Source organism: Podarcis vaucheri (genome assembly GCF_965113315.1).
Source record: "Podarcis vaucheri genome assembly, chromosome: 8".
Classification (NCBI taxonomy): Eukaryota; Metazoa; Chordata; class Lepidosauria; order Squamata; family Lacertidae; genus Podarcis; species Podarcis vaucheri.
This window is the reverse complement of record NC_138766.1, coordinates 71,837,476-71,857,547: the sequence shown is the minus strand read 5'-3', so window position 1 is coordinate 71,857,547 and position 20,072 is coordinate 71,837,476. Positions and strand designations below refer to the sequence as shown.

General features: G+C 39.2%; 1 protein-coding gene across 8 annotated transcripts in view; it reads left to right on the top strand.

Moving 5' to 3' along the window:
• UBR5 (ubiquitin protein ligase E3 component n-recognin 5) overlaps window positions 1–20,072 on the top strand; it is a 66,755-nt gene that overhangs the window by 14,812 nt on the left and 31,871 nt on the right. For 5 of the 8 annotated variants that reach the window (XM_082235388.1, XM_082235384.1, XM_082235385.1 and 2 more), the window contains 13 exons: window positions 1,385–1,544; window positions 5,488–5,637; window positions 9,019–9,230; window positions 11,906–12,022; window positions 12,743–12,853; window positions 13,870–14,024; window positions 16,012–16,129; window positions 16,827–17,011; window positions 17,826–17,935; window positions 18,255–18,367; window positions 18,629–18,772; window positions 19,420–19,531; window positions 19,727–19,881. In XM_082235388.1, coding sequence (XP_082091514.1) covers window positions 1,385–1,544; window positions 5,488–5,637; window positions 9,019–9,230; window positions 11,906–12,022; window positions 12,743–12,853; window positions 13,870–14,024; window positions 16,012–16,129; window positions 16,827–17,011; window positions 17,826–17,935; window positions 18,255–18,367; window positions 18,629–18,772; window positions 19,420–19,531; window positions 19,727–19,881 — 1,842 coding nt within the window. The remainder of the gene's footprint in view (window positions 1–1,384; window positions 1,545–5,487; window positions 5,638–9,018; window positions 9,231–11,905; window positions 12,023–12,742; window positions 12,854–13,869; window positions 14,025–16,011; window positions 16,130–16,826; window positions 17,012–17,825; window positions 17,936–18,254; window positions 18,368–18,628; window positions 18,773–19,419; window positions 19,532–19,726; window positions 19,882–20,072) is intronic. The other 3 variants (XM_082235387.1, XM_082235390.1, XM_082235389.1) reach the window with 3 other exon arrangements.

Sequence of the window (20,072 nt, the reverse complement as noted above, 5' to 3'; positions counted from 1 at the left end):
TAAATTCACATCTTCCTTGTAAATTGATAATCGCTTTTCTAATTTCTTAGTTTTAGAATATTTATAAGAGGCAGACTTTGTGCTATATGACACAAGCTGGCTGACATATTCAATATAGCCAAGAAAAAGAGAAGCACAACAGTCCCTGAAAATCATTTTTATCTGGCAGGATATTTATCCTTGCCATATCTGTACCAAGTTACTGAGATCACATACATCATCAAAAATAAACGACTATATAATCATATTTTAAAAAACCAAACAGCAAATATCCAAAATAAATAATGTGTCAGGTAAAAATATGTCAGATGAAATATCTCCAGCCTCTTAGACCAAAAGCCTCCCTGAACCACAGTTTCCCCCCCAAATGTTGCATAAGTTTTTATTCTGGGCACTGCTATGGTGAACTCACTTCCTTGCGCCCCAGCCAGCCTCACCTCTGAAGCCACGTGAGCAGAAGGACCTCCCTTGGCAATTTGAGCAAATGTTTCATGTGGTAGGAGATGATTCTTCCAAATTCTGGACCATGTTCTCACATTTGTTACCTGTCTAGCATGATTTGAAAGTAAATAAACAGCTGCTGTTAGTATGCCCATTCTCCTGGCAAGGGGCTGCAGAGGTTTGGCTTGGCAGGGGTCAGAATCCCACTCCTTTCACCTACTTAGAGAGGAGTCCTGAATCATCCATATATATATATATACACTGTGTGCCATGAGCTTTGAGGCGAGGATGGCGTGAATCCTTCATGTCTTTGCTGGAGGCTTGTTTCTGGAAGGCTGGGTATAAGAAAGTTATTATTAAGGATGTCCCCAAAAAGGAACATCGGTAGCCTTCTTAAAAGTAGCCTGTGGAGTGGAGCGAAGGAATGTTTAAGCAGCAAAGAATAGAAATAAACAAAAGATCTTTATTTTTACAGATTTATAAACTGCTCCACAGCCAGAAGTTACTAATAATAATAATAATAATAATAATAATAATAATAATAATAATAATTTATTATTTATACCCCGCCCATCTGGCTGGGTTTCCCCAGTCACTCTGGGCGGCTTCCAAAAGAATATTAAAATACTGTGATACATCAAACATTAAAAGCTTCCCTAAACAGGGCTGCCTTCAGATGTCTTCTAAAAGTCTGGTAGTTGTTGTTATCTTTGACATCTGGTGGGAGGGCGTTCCACAGGGAGGGCGCCACTACTGAGACTTCACATTACTTACTAGCATCCAAAATCAGTCTGTTTACCTTTTTCCAATTAAACATGATATCTGCTTATATGGAGTATATTGTTGACTTCTACTACTCCAGAAATGTTTGTTTCTGTTGATGAATATTACCTGGGGTGGTGTAACATGTTACATTGATTAAAATGCATTCTATTTTGTATAGGCACAAGTTGTTTTACAAGGAAAATCTAGGAGTGTAATTATCAGAGAGCTCCAGCGGACAAATCTTGATGTAAATCTTGCAGTCAACAACTTGCTGAGCCGTGATGATGAAGATGGGGATGATGGTGACGACACGGCGAGTGAATCTTACCTTCCTGGAGGTTTGTATTGGGCAATGTTTCCTTTTTTTTGCATCATTAAAAGCAATATTAAGTTATTCTGTCAAAGTGCAATAGACTTTCAGTTTGCAGTACTGGTAAAGAGTTAGCCTTATGTTCTTTGCTGTGTACCCTATGGAGATACAGAAATATTGATTGCTCTTTGGTTCCAGTAAATAAGAGAGAAAGTAATAGGCAAGACAAAACTAAGGTTAACTTGTATGGAAGTGAATGTCTTGAGTTAATTTATTGGATTTGAAGCAACAGTTCAGAGGTCTGGTATAACGAAAGCTTGTACATACTTTGACCATCATCATTTATCTTGTTAAGAGGGTCTCCCCTCAAGCGTAAAGAGCTCTTACTGCTAAGACCTTCTGTTTTGTAACTATCAGGAGACAGTTATGCTAGAACAGCTGTACACTTAAAATGTACCAGTCTTGAGTAAGTTGGCATTTTATATAATTGATAGGCATTCCTATTTGGGGCATGATTTTCCATACCTCACATGCACTTTCACACAAAGCCTGTAGATCTCTAGACTGTGTTGCTCCTCAGATACTGGAGAACCAGGGTGCACAACTTGTCTAATACAAAGGGCCACAGTGGGAAGCTTATAAAGTGGGAAGACTGTAAATGATTTGCATGTTTGTTTTGACAAGCGAAGAATTAGCAATTTTGTTTTAATATTGACAGCAGTTGACATTACTGTTGTTGTGAAAGGCTAGTGATTCATAATGTGTGATATGCCAGGGACAAGAATTAACCTGGGTGCTTGTTAGGCAAAGGGCCTATTTATACAATGTAACTTTGAGCCATGTGAAGCTCTCCTTGATAATGACTGGATACCAACCTGTGTGAACTGTTCCTGGTGGCTGTTTTTAAAAAGGTTTTTAAAAATTGTTGCATTGGTTGGTGTGTAAATTTTTGCCGCGTTGGGCCTTTTTGAATGTGTAAAGGGAAGACTATATTCGGCTGAAATCCTAAACTAGGGAGAAAGTTCTGTTGATCATAATAGGAGCTTGCTTCTGAGTAAGGAGTCAAAAGTATGGCTCTGTTAATGCATCCAGCTTTCATGTTTCTCATTCTATAACATGCTCTGCCTCTTGGCTTGTGCCTTGCCTTTGAGATAAGGAACTATGGCAGTCTCTAAACCTAGCTGCCAAATTTCATATCTTCCATAGATGACTATTTAAAATATTAATAAAATGCCCAAGCAAAATCTTCCCTATCTGCTCCTTTCTTTCAGCTAAAGTTTTTTTCATGTCTCCATATCTCATTCTTCTTGTCTTGAGCTTCTGTGACAGACAAAAGGAAGGGGGGTGAGAGTAGCTCCTACATCCCCAACCCCTTTCAAGGGCTAGTGTTCTCTTAGACTGTCTTTTGCGGGGCTTGGTTTGCTTGTGTGATTTCTTGTCGTTGGGAAGAACTGAGCAAGCTCAGTGGCAGATGAATCACAGACAGGTAGACAAAGCACCCCTGTTTTTACTCATTGAAATACATATTTGAAAGCATGACTATTAAAAAACCTTTATTCCTACAAAGTTTGCTTACAGTTGTAATGCTCTTGTTGCTTTGAGACATTAAATATGAATTAGGTAAAATTTACTAAAACAAAACAAAACAATTTACACAGCGATACTTCTACCTCAGATAGACTTGACGGCACTTTTAGGTCAGGGAGGTTTATCACATTCCTTGTAAGGTTCAATAGATGCTCAGCAAGTCCCAATTTTGAGATACAAGGTGATGGTATTCTAGGTGCACATTGGGGCACGTGCATCTCCACCAAAAGGTAACTGCCAAAGTTGTCTTATGTTGATAAAATATGGACGTGAAACAGTCCTGAGGCTGCATGAAAAAGGGTTCTGCTCAGAGAGCAAAGCCTTGCTGTTTAAAGCTGGTCAGTACTTGCCCCCGTTTCCTGGTATTCTATATTCACGGAATTTTCCAGAGTTGAACATTCTGGTTTCTTTGGTTATTTATCTTAACTTTGTGTTCTGATGACCCTTGTCACGGGAAAATACTTGGCTTCTGAGCTGCAGCAGTAGTTTTGGTGTGACTTTTGGAATCTGTGTTGCAGCACTGAACAAAATTATTCAGCCAAGTTACTCCATTGTTTTTACAGGAGAGTTCAGCTCTACTGTTTATTTTTAATGTGACCTTCAAATTCTCAATCATCACTGTATCAGGAGGATTTCATATGAAATAAGCATCTGTTGGAGGCTTTGAACAGTGCATTAGGAAGAGGTCAAGTGGTGGTGTGCCCTATTGGCTTTAGCTTTGTCTGGTAATTTTTTCAGAGGTAATAGTTCACAGACAGATAGTGAAATAGGTGTTGTTGTTTTTGCATGTTTATATTTTGGGCTTGTTTCAGTTACATATGTAGATTTATCCAGTTGGGCATTTGGTGATATCTGTGTAAGGAATGTTTTGTTTGGTACGTAGTACTGGCACCTCTTTTTGTTGTTGTTAAAAAGTGTGGCACTTAACTGTAATAGCTTCATTGTGAGTACCAGCACCTATTTTTCTAGACAAAAAGCACTGATTACTAGTAATTGAAAATTTCAACCCTTTTTTTAAGAGCAAGGGTGGGGAAGCTGTGGTCCTCCAGGTGTTGTTGGAGTGAAATTTCCATTGGCAATTCTTTATCCTTGTTCTTAGAGCAAGGATTCCCAAATCATTGTCTGTGGACCACAAGTGGTCTGCAAGCTTCATTCAGGTACCCTGTGATATGTGAGTAAAAGCACAGTTACAAATCATATAGCATTGGGCACAGCACATTACAGTTGTTACAACAGGCAGAAAAATTATGAAGTGGTCTGCCAAGACCCTCAGCAACTTTCAAGTGGTTTGTGGGGATTATTTTTTGGGGCAGGGAACTACTGTTCTAGAGGATGCCATGTGCAGAGAAGCTGAAAGTAATTAGTGTTGAGGTTGTGATTCTTAGGATGGACGCTGAAAGGATTGCATAAACCTATGTTTCCTTGACTTAGTGGAGGGATCCCTGGGATGGTACAAGGTACCAGTGAAGGACATTTTGGGCGAGGGAGGAAAGAAGCTGAAAACAATTTTGCATGTACAATTGGTATCAGATGTATAAAAACATCAGGGTTTTTCAAAGTGAAAGTTGCAGTCTCAATGAGATTACCTTAATAGAGAGATGTCCACGATGGGTGGACGCATTCAGTGCACCTAGATGAGTACCCATAGCAAGGCTTGTGGTTGGGAATGTCTATGGAAAGCCTAGTTAATGTAAGAAGTGGGGTGTGATTTTATAGAGCTTGAAAAACACTGCCAGAAATATAAAAATATATCTGCTGTCAATGTGGACAGCATTTCCTGCTTTGTGTTGGAAAATAAATTTAATAGAATTTAACAGAAAGTCAGAAGGGCAGATATTTTTTTCCAGCACCTAAGGTAGGATCTTTATAATCTCAGGATAGAGTATTAAAAGATGGGGCACTGTCCTACCATTAAAATCAGTTACTTCATGATAGAAAACGTAGAGTTTGTTTGGGGGGGGGGCCATGCTTATGATTTCTTGCAGAAGTTATCAGCAGACTCTATTCAAAATGACATTTTCCAGTTTAGGAAGTTATTGTCTTAGTAATAGGCAAACATGAGCTTTATTCGCTTTGGAGGAAGTCTTTTTATCTGCTTTCTTCTGGAACATAAACTTATTGAGCCTTGTTCTTTTTATATTGTTTAACCGCTTCCAGCTTTGAACCATGTCTGGATCAGTTGATATAGCTAACATTGGTTTCTTAAATCAGGACATTTTGCTTGATCGCATATGTGAGCAGTAGGCAATACATCCGTACGCTAGGGAATCTGAAGAACAGAACATCAGTTTTTGTTGGTGGTTTTGTCTTGTTTGGTGATGGTCTTTCAAGATGATATTTCAAGTAGCTGATAATTCACCTCAGATCCTTGTCTCCTCTTATAGAGGATCTTATGTCTCTTCTGGATGCTGACATACATTCTGCTCACCCAAGTGTCATTATTGATGCTGATGCTATGTTTTCAGAAGATATTAGTTACTTTGGTTATCCATCCTTTCGGCGCTCATCACTTTCCAGGCTAAGCTCGTCCCGAGGTAATTTTGCACCTTTTTTTTCTTTGTAAATAAGTAGCATTGCTGTGCAGTACACTAGTTATAGCACATGCTGGTGATTTTTGTCTTTAGTTTTGTGTGTACAACCCTTTTCTGTTTTAAATATAGATAAATAAAATTTCTTGCATTAAGCTGTAAAAACTGTATGATGTAAGTGTGTGAAATTAATCGCTAGCAGTATGTTTGAAACGTTTGACAGGTGAAATGTGCATGAGGCTTTCAAAAAGCAATCTGCCTAAAGCCAGTTTTTAAAAAACCATGCCTACTTAGGGAGTACTTACTGAAAAACTCAAATGTTTTTCTCATGCAACATTCCGAAAGGGAGTTCAATTGCTCAGTATCCATGGTACACAGGGAATTTTGTGCCTTCCTGAGTCTGGAGGCATAACTCAATAGTATAGTTAGAAGTCCTACATCTGTTCCAGTAGGTAGCATTGAAAGCTCTTCCGCTGCTCCTTATGCACTGCTCTAAGAGTAAACATTTTCTTTGCAAAGTGTAGTAATAATGACATACTCAACAATAGGTCGGGCAAGCTGGAATTTAACTGCATTCTGAAATGGCTTGCAGTGCTCAAATTCCATGTCTGTTATTCATAACCCATTGCAATGACAGAATACTTTGCATGGCGTCAAGTTCTAAGCATGACTTGAAAAGCGTATGAAATGTAACACCAGATCTGATACTTAGTTATTCCTTCATAGCTTCTTAAAAATAACTATTATGCGTATCCATAACATTTTGCTAATTGTTAATCCAACCTCTATCATGATCTTCATGGAGTATTGCTCTGCCCATTCCAATTTTTTTCTGTTAGATATTCCAGTACCTGAATATCTAAGTGTTATCACAAGTTAGGATCAATAAAATGGTTGCTGTACGTATTAGGCATAATTTTAATTTTCTCGACCTGTTAGATTTATCCAATCTAGCGTCATAAAATTATTTATGCAGTTTCTGTAGGTGCCGTAGAGGATTAGAACAAAATACCTTGTCATCATTCTTGAGACATGGTTCAGACATAACGTTGAAGCTAGGGTTTAGGTCAGGGGTCAGCAACCTAAGGCCTATGGCGACCCCTGCCACTGCCCGCTCTTACCAGTGCGGCACGGGGACCAGCTTCCGGATTGATGGCGCACAGGCGCTCCTCTGACCCAGAAGAGTGTGCGTGCACACATGCTCCTGCCCATCCACCGACGGATGGAATGTAGACCGGCCCATCGTCCGGTAACCTTGCTGACCCCTGGTTTAGGTGTTGAGTGCAGGCTGCAGGATCACATGCATCCACCTCCTACCTCTTCGAGTGCACACACTCTGTCTTCAGTTTCTACATTAAAAGAGAGACGAAACCATTAAGGTTCTTGGAATGAGTTTATTACATGCTTGGTTTCATCTTAACTTGGATTGGCAATGGCCGCATGTAATTCCAAAGCTGGAGGGAGGAAAGAAGAGGAATTTATGCAGAAGGTGGTGGGGAGAAGGTTTACACGATCTTCTTAGTCTACTCTTCATCTCTAAAAGCTGTTTTAAATGTGCTTAAGTTTGACCTATTTGGCCCATTTCTCCCCAGTGATCTTGGGGGTGGGGACTGGGTGGACTTAGAACAGCCAGAGTTGCCTTTTGAGGGGGAGTGGCATATTGGATGCATTTTGGGGGGCAAGAGGGCTTACTTATACAATATGAGGTGTCTGAGGGTTTCCTTAATGTTTTTACTTTTTGTTTATTTTTAAAAATAAATAAATAAATAGCGCCCCCCCCCAGTACACCCATCTCCTCCTCCTTTTCCCTAACCCAAAGGCATAGTTCTGGTGTAAACAATGGCAATAAAATTCATACAAGCACAGAAGTGGAGAGAGACTGAAAATTTCTGATATCAGTATGAAGGAAAACGTTATCACAACTACCTTTTTGTTCAAATGGAAGATTTTTTACTGCTTTTTGAGGCAGTGAACACAGTCGCTCATCATGATTTAGTCATTCCTATTTAGCATTTTATAGGACCTATCAACAGACGGTCAATTGTAGCTCTGTTTCAAGCAGAAGGAAAACTTCTTTTTTTCTTGATTAACTTTTTTCTTTTGAAGCGTAAGGAACCCTCCACCACCTCATATCGTAGAGGGAGGCCTTTCTCAATTTGTTGAATTTGCCTTACTAGCCCCAAAAGTTGCAGAAAATGTCCCCCCAAACCTTTTCATGGGGCATGAGCACTACCATTAGGGTGGGAGATGATTTTTGGCCCAGCATTAGTCCGAGTAGATGGGTCATGGGAGATAAAAAATAAAGTTGTTAGGAATTGGGCTGTAGAGCAAGGGGGGGGGGAGAGAAGTAAGCTATGTGGAGATTAGTTTTGAAATAAAGGAAGAGAATGAAATGACAGATACCAGAAGGAAAAAGAGAGCAAGGAGGAAAGACGAGAGATTTGTTCTTAAAGAGTTTATCAATACAAATGAAGACTCATATGTTAAATGCATTATGTGCATGTACGTATATTCAACCTCTGACTTTTCTTAAATCACTCCCTTTTTCCTTTCTAAGGTTATTTCTATGTTAAGATGAAAAAAATCCTTATTTTCCATGTATATTTGACTCTTGGATATTTAGCTTGATTACCTGACTTAAAATTTTAATTGTATGAGAGAACTGGAGAGTACTGGCTTTAGACAATTTTAGGCCAATTGGAGGGAAAGCATTTTGGTAAGGAACATTCTCCTTCAAAAATCTTTTTAGAACGTTGTCTGACTACAAAAATTTTCAGTTAAGCAGCTTTGCCACAAGCTTTTAAAAATCAAAGCGAGTCCTATATGTTTGTTTAAGTGAAGGGGTTGGATTAGCAAATTTTACAGAAGTTTAAGATTGTTTTTTAACCTTTTCAAGTGGTGGTGGTGGTGGTTGGGAAAAATTCTGAGACTCTCTAATAAACACTCCTTTTTGGTTAGCTTAAAAAGTCTCTAAAAGAGACATTGCCTTGTTTGGTGGCATCTATTTTTCTTGCTGTTCTTTGATAAGATCACCCACAATATACTCTTTGCATATGGTACTATAAAAATCTTAAATCACCTTTTATCTCATCCTAAGTAAACAGTGAGGTAATTTTTTTCCTTCTGTTAATTCATTTTTTGAGTAGCTTGAAACTTCAGATTTTGAACTTTTTTTCTAGTCTCATTCTTGCATTTCAAATTATTTTGGCAATACCAAAGTACATATGCTTGAAAGGGTTAATATTTTGAGTGTTGCATGTCATTTTTATATTTACACTTAAGTGAAATCTATAAGTAGATTTTAACTGCTGTTAGTTGCATCCTGAAGGGTCTTTACTAGAGAGTGGCTTACTTTTATCCCACTGGTGTGACCCAATTGCATACCAGTTCTCCTTCTTCCCTTAGAGAGAGACTCTGAGCTGTTGCGTGAACGTGAGTCCGTTTTACGTTTGCGTGAAAGAAGGTGGCTTGATGGAGCCTCATTTGATAATGAAAGAGGCTCTACAAGCAAAGAAGGGGAGCCAAACCTTGACAAGAAGAACACACCTGTCCAAAGCCCAGTCTCTTTAGGAGAGGACTTGCAGTGGTGGCCGGATAAGGTATTTTGGTTGTATTTTATTTTTATTAAAAATGCAAAATTGGAATATCTTGTATTGTCTGTAAATGTGGATCTATCTCTTTTCTCCCCCTGCCACCTTCCTCATCAAATGCCCCTGCATGTAATTCCTACATTATGGACATGTTTACATTGAATGTGGATCATTCGTGTGCATGTCACTTCAGTTTTGATGTGTTGCTCAATCATAAACTCATTCACTTGGAAAATTAAGTATTATTGAATTATAGAAGGGAGTTGCCTTGAATGGAAGTGTGCACAGGCCTCCTGCCTTAAGTAGTTTATAGTTAGCATCCCTTTCACTTGGACAGAAAATTAATTGTGTCAACTGATATTTTTTGGGAGCCTGAACAAGTACTCTTCTGTCTTTATCAACGCGTTTGCCATCCTTTGAAGCAATGGGGTGATACTTTTTAAAGCTGATCCTTTGCGTTTCTTCTGTCTATTCTTTCCCTTTTCACCAGTTGGTTCACTTGTTTTCTGTCGCCTTGCGGATGAAAGAACTCATCTTCACACTGTTGCTGTTATTTTCCTCCTTCATTCGAGAAGTGTGATTATTTGTTAGTGTCAGCTGAAAATGATTCCTTTTGCTCTGAAGATAAAAAAGCAACTATGAACCTATTTCTCTTTTCCTCCCTGCCCTTCTAAGGGACAAATGTTGTGAAGAGTGGGTGGGTCATATGATATATATTTGGCTTAAAGAATTCTACTATTGCTAGTGGTCCTTTTTGAATGGACATGAGCTATTTTGTCTTTGAAACTACTTCCTATATTTGTGCCTTCCTTTCCCAGAAGACTGAAAGCCAGTCTGGACTCTTAATTAGTGTAGGCAAGTATCTGCTCCCCTTCATTATTTGTTTCCAATATTTTGGGGGTACGTACTGTGAAGTAGCATTTTCTCAAAGCAGGAGATATAATTAAATGGGTATCTGAAGTGCAGTAGAGTCTTGAGAACGGTGGAGTCTAGAGGAAGCTGCAGATTTCAGGCAGGGATCTTTTCAGTCCTACCTGGCAGGAGCTGAATTGGGGACCTCTCGCATGCAAGCCATGCACTCAGTTGCTGAGCTACATATGTTGTGAATTAGCAGAATCTTATTCGATGCAGTGGACTTATTTTTTAACCTGAGATGCCCAGCACAGGAACATTAAGCTGTGGGCCTGTTTATTCCATTCTCATCTCTCTTGGATTTGTATTCTCCTGGGTTCAGTTTAAGACACGCGTCATCGGTCAAGCTTCCTGGCTTGCTGCTTCTTTGGAGAATCGAAGAATGAGGAGCTTGCTGTGACATGATATATAATGCCCCTCCCTAGAGCAAGGCAAGAGAAGTGGGACGAGAGAACTGACCACAACATTATGTGCTTTAAACATTTTTGGAGTACTTGCAATTAAATGGCTGGGGAAGATGGAAGGGCAAGATATAAAACATGTGTCCAAAGTTCAGTTGAGTCTTTTGGATTAACAGAATGCATCACTAATCATAGAATCAGAGAGTTGGAATAGACCACAAGGGCCATCGAGTCCAACCCCCTGCCAAGCAGGAAACACCATCAGAGCACTCCAGACATATGGTTGTCAAGCCTCTGCTGATCCCTGATGATCAGGTAGAATTTGGATCAAAATGTCTTATGCTCCATTGAAAGGCCGCAGCATTTCACCACACCAATTCAAGTGGTTATCAGAAAGCTGTTAGGCTGAATGTAAAGGTAATTCAAAAATAGGCACTCAGTTTGTTTCCGTCACTATCAGTTTCCAGAAAGATTATCTGCCTCTTGATGCAAGCATAATATGTGTTCAAAACTGCATAGCACCTGATTTTCTTTTGCTGCTTCCATTGCTTATATTCTCTTCTTAATTCAAGGAGAAATTCTAAATCTTGGAATTCCATGGTTTCATTCATCTTAACAAACGACCTCCTCAATTCATGCATAATAGTCCAGCAATTCCTATCATACCTAAGCTTGGTCTGTTTTCTTCTTCCTGAAAATCATGACTTACTCAGCAGCTTTGATTTTAATAATTCAGTGATTTGTTCAAAGCACAACAGCATTTCTTCAGCTTCTCCAGATGAGGTTTCTACAGATGACAACAAAACATTCCATCATTTCTTTTGAATGAAGACTAATTCAAATTCAGGTGGCCACCAAACCCTCCTTTGTGACTCCTCTTCTATATTACTCCAAGGATTGGTTTCTGTATAGGACACCTCTCAGTCCTAATAGAACTAGAAACTCTTCCACTTGTATAGCCAGTGTTAGAGGAATGACCATATAATCCACTACACGTGTTCCTTTGTAAAACCTTTCTCATTTCTTCATCTACAACCATTGAACCACTGAGTATACAGAAGTTAGCGTTTCCTGATAAATCTTTCAAGAGTCACTTGTGCTGTTTTGGTTTTAGAGCCCCTTAAATTTCATCTCTGAAATTACACAGAATCCACTAATGATACAGCCCAAACCCTAACAATGTCAGAAATAAAATACAATCTAAAATAATTATTTTTACCAAATATAAAACTATGTCTTATAACCTGTCACCTTCTCACAGACACCAAATGGTCTGAACAGTTCTTTTTCTTTGTGATGAACTTATAATATATGTGAGTGTTTAGCACTCATAATATTGAAGTTTTAAGCTTCACTTGTTTGCTTTTATAGGATGGGATGAAATTTATTTCTATTGGTGCTCTGTATTCTGAGCTTGTGGCAGTGAGCAGTAAAGGGGAGCTGTATCAGTGGAAATGGAGTGAATCTGAACCTTACAGAAATGCACAGGTATGTCTAGCTATGTTCTGTAAAATGTGGGAATCTCTTGTATACAAAAATGTAGTTGCTTAAAAAAAAAGTACAGAGCTTCCTGTGCATCTTTAAAAATTCTTATTACAAACCTTATTGAATTTTTAAATAAACAATTACCAAGCATAGTGTTGTCTTGCAGGACAAATACACATTCAGAAGTTAAGTCTTGTGTCCAGTCATCCACATGGTATCAAAGCAGATGTGGAAAATCTTTTACATTACAGTTTTTGCTTTGATTACACTTCAGTGTGAACTAGTGCTGGATCTGGAAAGCCACTGCCAGTTCCTCTTCCTTAGCAGCTTCGCCATTTTAATTGAAGATTACAGTGGCTGGGAGAAAGTCAGTCAGGAAAGGTTTGCCTCCGGCTGTGCTTGAAATTGTGCATCTTTCCTCCTTCCCCTCAGCAGCAGCAGCAACCTGAGAGCTGGAGAGGAGCAGCCATAGCAAAGTGGTGGGGCTCTTTGATGTGTTGCTTGGCTTCCTTGTAACGTTCTGTCATATATGAATAGCGCCCATTTGCTTCTATGGCAAAAGGTATACCATTGCTCTTGGTATGGGGTAATGACTGTTCCCTTGTTATGACTTGGGAGAGAGACAAAGACTAGGTCTCCCTCCCTGCCAAATGTTTGGTAGCCACAAGTGTTATTTCAGTGGCGGCATTTTAAAATATTGTCTGCTTCATTTTTGTTTCAAAGAATCCTTCTATACATCACCCACGTGCCGTGTCCCTGGGATTAACCAACGAGAAGATCGTCCTCCTTTCTGCAAACAGCATCAGAGCAACTGTTGCCACAGAAAACAATAAGGTACGAAACACCGAGGATAAAATTCAGTGCTTTTAATCTCCCCCTTGCATTGCCATTCTATAGAAAAAGATTACAGCTGGCCTTGAGCAAATCATTTGCAGAGATTGGTTTTGTGAATAACCTTGAAGCAAGAACTTTTCATCACAAAAACAAGCCAGGGCATGCTAGAAAGAAGATAAAAGAATGTATTGACTCTGTTTGCTGTTAAAATTGAGAAGACTTTGGCCTAGTAACAAAATTAAAGAAACTTTCCTTCTTTAGAAGAATAATCCATAAGAAAAAAATGAAGCTGCTGTAAAAGTAGAGAATGTGTAAAGCAGGGGTGGCTATCCTGTGACAGAAGTTGTTGAACTAGAGCTCCCATCATCCTAGACAGTTGGCCATACTGTCTGAGACCGACAGGAGTTATAGGCTGTCAAAATCTGGAGGGCAACAGGGTAGCCATCCCTGATATAAAGCAGGGTCTTGAGTTATTCTTGTCCATGTGTCTTAGAAAGCTTATTTTCCATAGAAATGTAGCACTTAAGGTTTCAGAAATAGGTTTGTCTTCCTTAATGACAAACTTCCCCTTGGTCTCAAGTGACTAACAAGTCCATTGTATTAAAAGTTGCTAATCCAAATATTCTAGCATAATATTCTGAGATCAAGATTTCTAAATAAAGTCCAGGCACTCTGTGCTCTCTGCTGGATGCATATCGCGGCTCCACCTACGAAAGCTTCCTGTTCATTTCAAGGAAGTGAGGAGGGACTGTGTACAAAGTCTTGCAGACATGGGTACAGTGGGGGAGTTCTGTGATAATGTGAACTACTTCTGGCTTGATAAAATGGTTGTAGCAGGGCCAAGGCATGCTTAGAACAAAAAGGATTGAAGGAAAACTTCAAAGCACTATACTGGAAGTGGTTGTACCTGAATAATCTCAAGATTATATTCTCATTGTTTTGTATCGTGCCCTGCATGAATACAAAGGCATATTTTTGTTAAGATCCACTCCAGGGCTGTGCTCTATTCCTTTTAGGTAGCTACCTGGGTAGATGAAACCTTGAGTTCTGTAGCTTCTAAACTAGAACATACGGCACAGACGTACTCTGAACTTCAAGGAGAGCGGATAGTTTCCCTGCATTGCTGCGCTCTTTATACCTGTGCTCAGCTGGAGAATAACCTGTACTGGTGGTAAGTGTATATTTCAGTTCAGAGTCCAAATAATGGTTTTTTGCTCTTTGAAAACCAATAGAAGAGAAGTTGACATCGGCCTTGTTCACATGTCATGGTAAACAGCAGTTAATGGTTTACTAAGAATATGCTGATCTTGCCCCCTGTGCTATTGCCTGACTAATGAATGGGAGAAACATACCATGGACTTGGCTATATTAGTCAAGAAACAGTGTTTTGAATGTGTTATAAACATGCAACACCAGATGGTGCCAGAGAGCAAAAAAAATTCTAAGCTATTTTCCATAGCGTTTCCCCCTTTTGTTATAACGATTTAATGTCTGACTTATTCATAGCATTTCCCTCTGTGATTTCCCCATGATCTGTGGTTTTGCATTATGTTGAAACCAAAGATTATGGTTTGTTTGCTTCAGACTACAACCTGTGGTCAAGGTTTGTTCTTAGCTCCCTGAGCATTATTTGTTTGACTGAAACTAACCATTATCCCTAGTTTTGACATAAAGCTAAGACAGTGATTGTGGCTCATACAGGAGCAAAGTGGGTAAGATTGGCATGTTAACCAAATAAACCAATAACTGGTTTTTACCATGGTGTGAACTGGGTCACTAAGGTACACTGAATTTACCCATCCTTGTTCATATGCATCTTTCTCTTTTTTTAATGGAACTGGATTTTCTCTTCTAGTTAGAATTCTTTAGGAGGTTACATTGCTTTGAAGAAAGGACTGTACTTGGATCAAAGAGAAACAAAACATGCTCTTGTCCTTAAAGCATTGAAGTGACTTGACGCAGAATTATTTTAATGAATTTTGTATTTAGGATGCTTTCAGAGTTAGAAGAGCTAATGCTTTATTACCGTAACAAACCTTCACAGCTTTACGACAATAGATATTCCACTGCATATGACATAAAAATCTATAAATAAATGTTTCTACAAGGCTGATATCCCTATTGGAGTTGTCTAAGACACAACTGTGATTATTATAGTTGAGGCATTTCATCACAGGTGGTTAAGCATCTTCTGTAGGATCAGTCCAGTTTTGTGTTGGCAGTCAGTGGGTGAGTAGGTATTGTGTCCTTTGGGGGTTTCACTTGCGAAAATATGTTTAGAAGCAGGGGTGCAATATAGAAGTTCTAATTGCTTAATTTTACTTCCATTCTTTCATTGGGGCCTTATGTCTAAACTAGCACAAAAGCCAAGTTGCTTATTAATAGTGCTAGTTGATTTTTGTAAATAAAATAAGATTTTATGTGTGATAAGTGTGTCGGTTTGATGGTGCAGGGAGGATATTACTCTGAAACTGTCTAAACTCTTTTGTGCTTTTGCCAGGTTGTACAGATTTGTAATGGCTTAAAGCCTTTATCTATATATTGTTTTCCTAATTCTTCCAGACACTGATTAACAATCACAGTTGTTGAAACTTTCACTTGGCTCTGATTGCTTTATGCGTGATGTTGCTGTATTGTTTTATTGTATTGTATTCTTGGCATGTTAAGTTTTATATGCTGCCCTTGCTTGAGTTAGGATGAAGGGCACTTTAAAAATACTTCAATTAAGAAATCAATTCAAAAGCAAGTCTTTGGTCATGCTGTATACAATGGTTTGTTGGTAGAACTAAGTGGGGAAATGCTGCCTCTGCCTCCTTGGCTGATGTGTGGAACGCTGCTGTGTACGAGTGAGGGTTGGCAGCAGCATCCCTGAGCTTTCAGTTTTTTCAGACTTTCTTGGAGGGACCTGTTTGGTTTACACAGACACATTTCCTATACATATGACTACATGGAACCTCCTGTAAGCAGGAATAATGTTTTCGGGAGCTCAGCTTCTCAGATCTTATTTTATTTTATTAGCTCTGGAAATAAACATTTGAAAATGCACTTCTTTTTTCCTTTTAATCAATACCACATCACCTTGAAAATCACATTTATGGATAATAAAGATAACGCAGCTCTTTTTTTTTTTAACCTTATATTAGTATTTTTCCTCCTAGGGGTGTAGTTCCTTTTAGCCAAAGGAAGAAGATGCTGGAAAAGGCTAGAGCCAAAAATAAAAAGCCTAAGTCTAGTGCTGGTATCTCCTCAATGCCAAATATCACTGTTGGTACTCAGGTATGTAGAGGCTTACTGTGTGACATTTTAAAGCTTTGAGAAGAAACAAATCCGCCATTAAGACCCTTTGTATGATGCAGTGACATGTGCAAATAGTCTGCAGATAGACTCTAACGTAAGTGCTCCCATAACCTGAAGTGACAGAGCTTAAACCACCTGTTCATACGCAGCTCTGTGCTGTGAACTAGCTGCAACCATATTAGGCTCTTGCCTTTCTCCTCTACGTTGTCACTGTTGCTCCTAAAAAGTTTCCGATATGCTGGTGTGCCTGTAGTTGCCCTTTTGCCTTAACCTTTTCCTTCCCTTCAAACCAAGTGCCCTTATTAGGAAACTATGTGGTAGGAAACAAGGGTAGCCAATGTGGTTCCCTCCGGATACTGTTGGATTACAATTCCTATCAGTCCTAGCCAGCACAGCCAATTGATAGGATGATAGGAGTTGTAGTCCAGAAACATCTGGAAGGTGCACCCTATTGGCTACACCCATTCAGAGACTTTTGCAGCTAAGATAGAGATAATATTCCATATGCCACTACTAAAAAACCTGATAAAACTATATTAAGTACTTAACCTCTTCTAAGTGTTGTTTTGCTTACATAGTTTTGATTCTTCATTTGGCATGAATGGGGCTTTAGGGTGAAGGGTGGGTAACAAACAAATAAAAATAGTTGTTTACCTCCCTTGTTGATTGATTGCAGGTGTGTTTGAGAAATAATCCTCTCTATCATGCTGGAGCTGTTGCTTTTTCAATTAGCGCTGGGATTCCTAAAGTTGGCGTCTTAATGGAATCTGTTTGGAATATGAATGACAGCTGTAGGTTTCAGCTCCGGTCACCAGAGAGTTTAAAGAACATGGAGAAAGCTAGTAAAACAACTGAAGCAAAGTAAGTGTTCTAAACTTTTGACACGGACACAGTAGATGGTGGCTGAAAAAGATCTTGAACTGTCATTAGATTGTGGGTCTCTGTACTCCAGCTCCACACTGTTTCCATAAATGAAACAGACATGAGTGCAGTAAAGGTAAAGGGACCCTTGACCATTAGGTCCAGTCGTGGCAGACTCTAGGGTTGCGGTGCTCATTTCGCTTTACTGGCCGAGGGAGCTGGCGTACAGCTTCTGGGTCATGTGGCCAGCATGACTAAGCTGCTTCTGGTGAACCAGAGCAGCGCATGGAAACGCCGTTTACCTTCCCGCTGGAGTGGTACCTATTTATCTACTTGCATTTTGATGCGCTTTTGAACTGCTAGGTTGGCAGGAGCAGGGACCGAGCAACGGGCGCTCGCCCCATCGTGATTTGAACCGCCGACCTTCTGAGCGGCAAGCCCTAGGCTCTGTGGTTTAACCCACATAGGGGGCTGTAAATATTGCTCTGAAGATTGTTTAACAAATACTTGAAAGAAGCAGGTCACACAAAGAATGTGCTTTGCATTGCCTTTTCATACCGGCAAACCACATACTTAAGAGTATGTTGATTTCCCCCCAATACAAATTAATGGTTTGAAAATGGCCATAAACAGTTCTTCTGTATATTGTAGCAGTATATGTTTGCTGTTATATTGCATCAGCAAAAACGTCTGTTGACTTAACAAACAATTCAGAAATTAGTATCTCTGTCCAAAGTGTTGACTAGTTTTCACATTGTATTAATGGAAAATAAATGTAACAAATGCCTTGTGTGTGTTTTTTTTTAAATCCTAGGCCTGAAAGCAAACAGGAACCAGTGAAAACTGAAATGGGTCCACCACCGTCTCCAGCTTCTACCTGTAGTGATGCTTCTTCAATAGCAAGCAGTGCATCAATGCCATATAGTAAGTCATATGGGGAGGTTTTGGGGTTTTTTGCCTCGTCGAAAACCACTGTGGTGCAATGTCTGCCAATTATATTAATATATCCATATTTAATTCCTGAACCCCCACAATGAATAATGTAAGAAACAGTGTTCCATAGAGGAATACTTACAGGATAAAATTAGCAAAATACAATTTTAGTAGATGGCGCAAACTTCACAGAAGGCACTTCCTGTGAAAAGTGACATAAGTAGCCATGTGCTACTTTTTTAGACATAGAATTTGTGTGTCACAGACATGCTACAAAGGAGACTTTTAATTTATTCCTTTTTTTCTTAAGAGCGGCGGCGATCTACCCCTGCCCCAAAAGAAGAGGAGAAAGTGAATGAAGAACAGTGGTCTCTTAGGGAAGTTGTGTTTGTGGAAGATGTTAAGAATGTTCCTGTTGGGAAGGTTTGTATAAAATAAGCTTTCTTAGTTTCCTTTAATTTGCTGTGTACTAATCCTTTAAAAATGGATAGAAGAAAGCTGTTTTACAGCAAACCTAGCCATAGTGGTTTGAAATTGTATTGTTGGTGAAAATCTGGTTTTGTGTGGTGGCACTGCTTGCTTTTCTGGATGTTTGAAGTACAGTTTAAGATTCCCGAACCTCCATTTCACTTCAGAGAGTTTTTAATTCTGCTTCAACACTATGCAATATGTTCTCTTTTATAGGTATTGAAAGTGGATGGTGCTTATGTTGCTGTAAAATTTCCGGGGACATCTACTACTGCAAATTGTACAAACAGCTCTGGTTCGGATCCTGATCCATCTTCTCTTCTCCAAGATTGTCGGTTGCTCAGGATAGATGAGCTCCAGGTATGTTTGCAATGCCAGGACTTTGGCCCTTGAAGCTGTTATCTCTGCTGTGGCCATAATTTCTAGAGTTTATGTTCACTTCCATCACTCCATCTCAAAGAGGTGTCAGACTTTGAGAATATAAGAACCAGAGATATTAAAAGTAAAGTCTTCAGAAGTTGCATATTTTTTAGTCTAGAAAGACAGACATCTAAGGGGAGAAATTACACACAGAGTAATTTTTCTTTTATAAGAATCTGGAGTCTGTGACATTAGGCAGTAGGTTTGGAACAGGCAAAAGAAAGAACTTCACGCAACACATAAATTACTTTAAATACATGGCTGGGATGTAGTGCTGGTCATTTGCTTAGATGGCATTAAAAAGTGTAGATCGATTCATGGGTTGATCATTGTCTGTTAGCTATGACAGCTAAGTGTAGCCCTCACATTAATAGATGGCATACTTACGCTTATCACATGCTGGGGAGAAAAAAAGAGGGGATGACTTTCACCATTATGCACGGCTAATGAGCTTGTTAGGCATCTGGTTGGCTGCTGTTGCAGAAGAATCCTAGTCTTTTCAAGCAAATTGTACATTCTTAAAGAGGGGGGAATTAAGCCAATTCTGTAGATTGCATTGGAAGTACAGAAATCTGCTTTTGTTACAGGTGGTAAAAACTGGTGGGACACCAAAAGTTCCAGATTGTTTTCAGAGGACTCCTAAAAAGTTATGTATTCCAGAAAAAACAGAAATCCTAGCTGTGAATGTAGATTCCAAAGGTAAGGATGAAGGGTTTTTCCCTTCTCATTTTATCTATTGTTTGCTTTAGAAAAAAGGAAGGTACTTATCCTATTAGAGAATTGTTAAACTGAGTCATCTTAATTTCATGAATCAATATTTGCTAGTTTAATGGTTTGAAATATTTTTTGGAGGAAATAGTCTGTTGGTCAGTGTCCTTTTTTGCACTCTTTCAGGAGTACATGCCGTCCTGAAGACCGGGAACTGGGTTAGATATTGCATATTTGATCTTGCAACTGGAAAAGCAGAACAAGAAAACAATTTCCCCACTAGCAGTATTGCTTTCCTTGGGCAGAATGAGAGGAGTGTTGCTATTTTCACTGCTGGACAGGTTTGTTTCTTCTCAGCTTCATGCATTTTCAGTGTTTCCTACCACCCTAAAAGTACCTCTTTAATGGGTTACTTAATGTTGATAAATGATTCCATTAAACAAGAAATGTAGAAAAATAAATCATCATGGCAGACTTAACTTGACTGTCAGTGCTCCTGATCCCTATCTGGTGAAGGAAGTGGTAAAGAAAA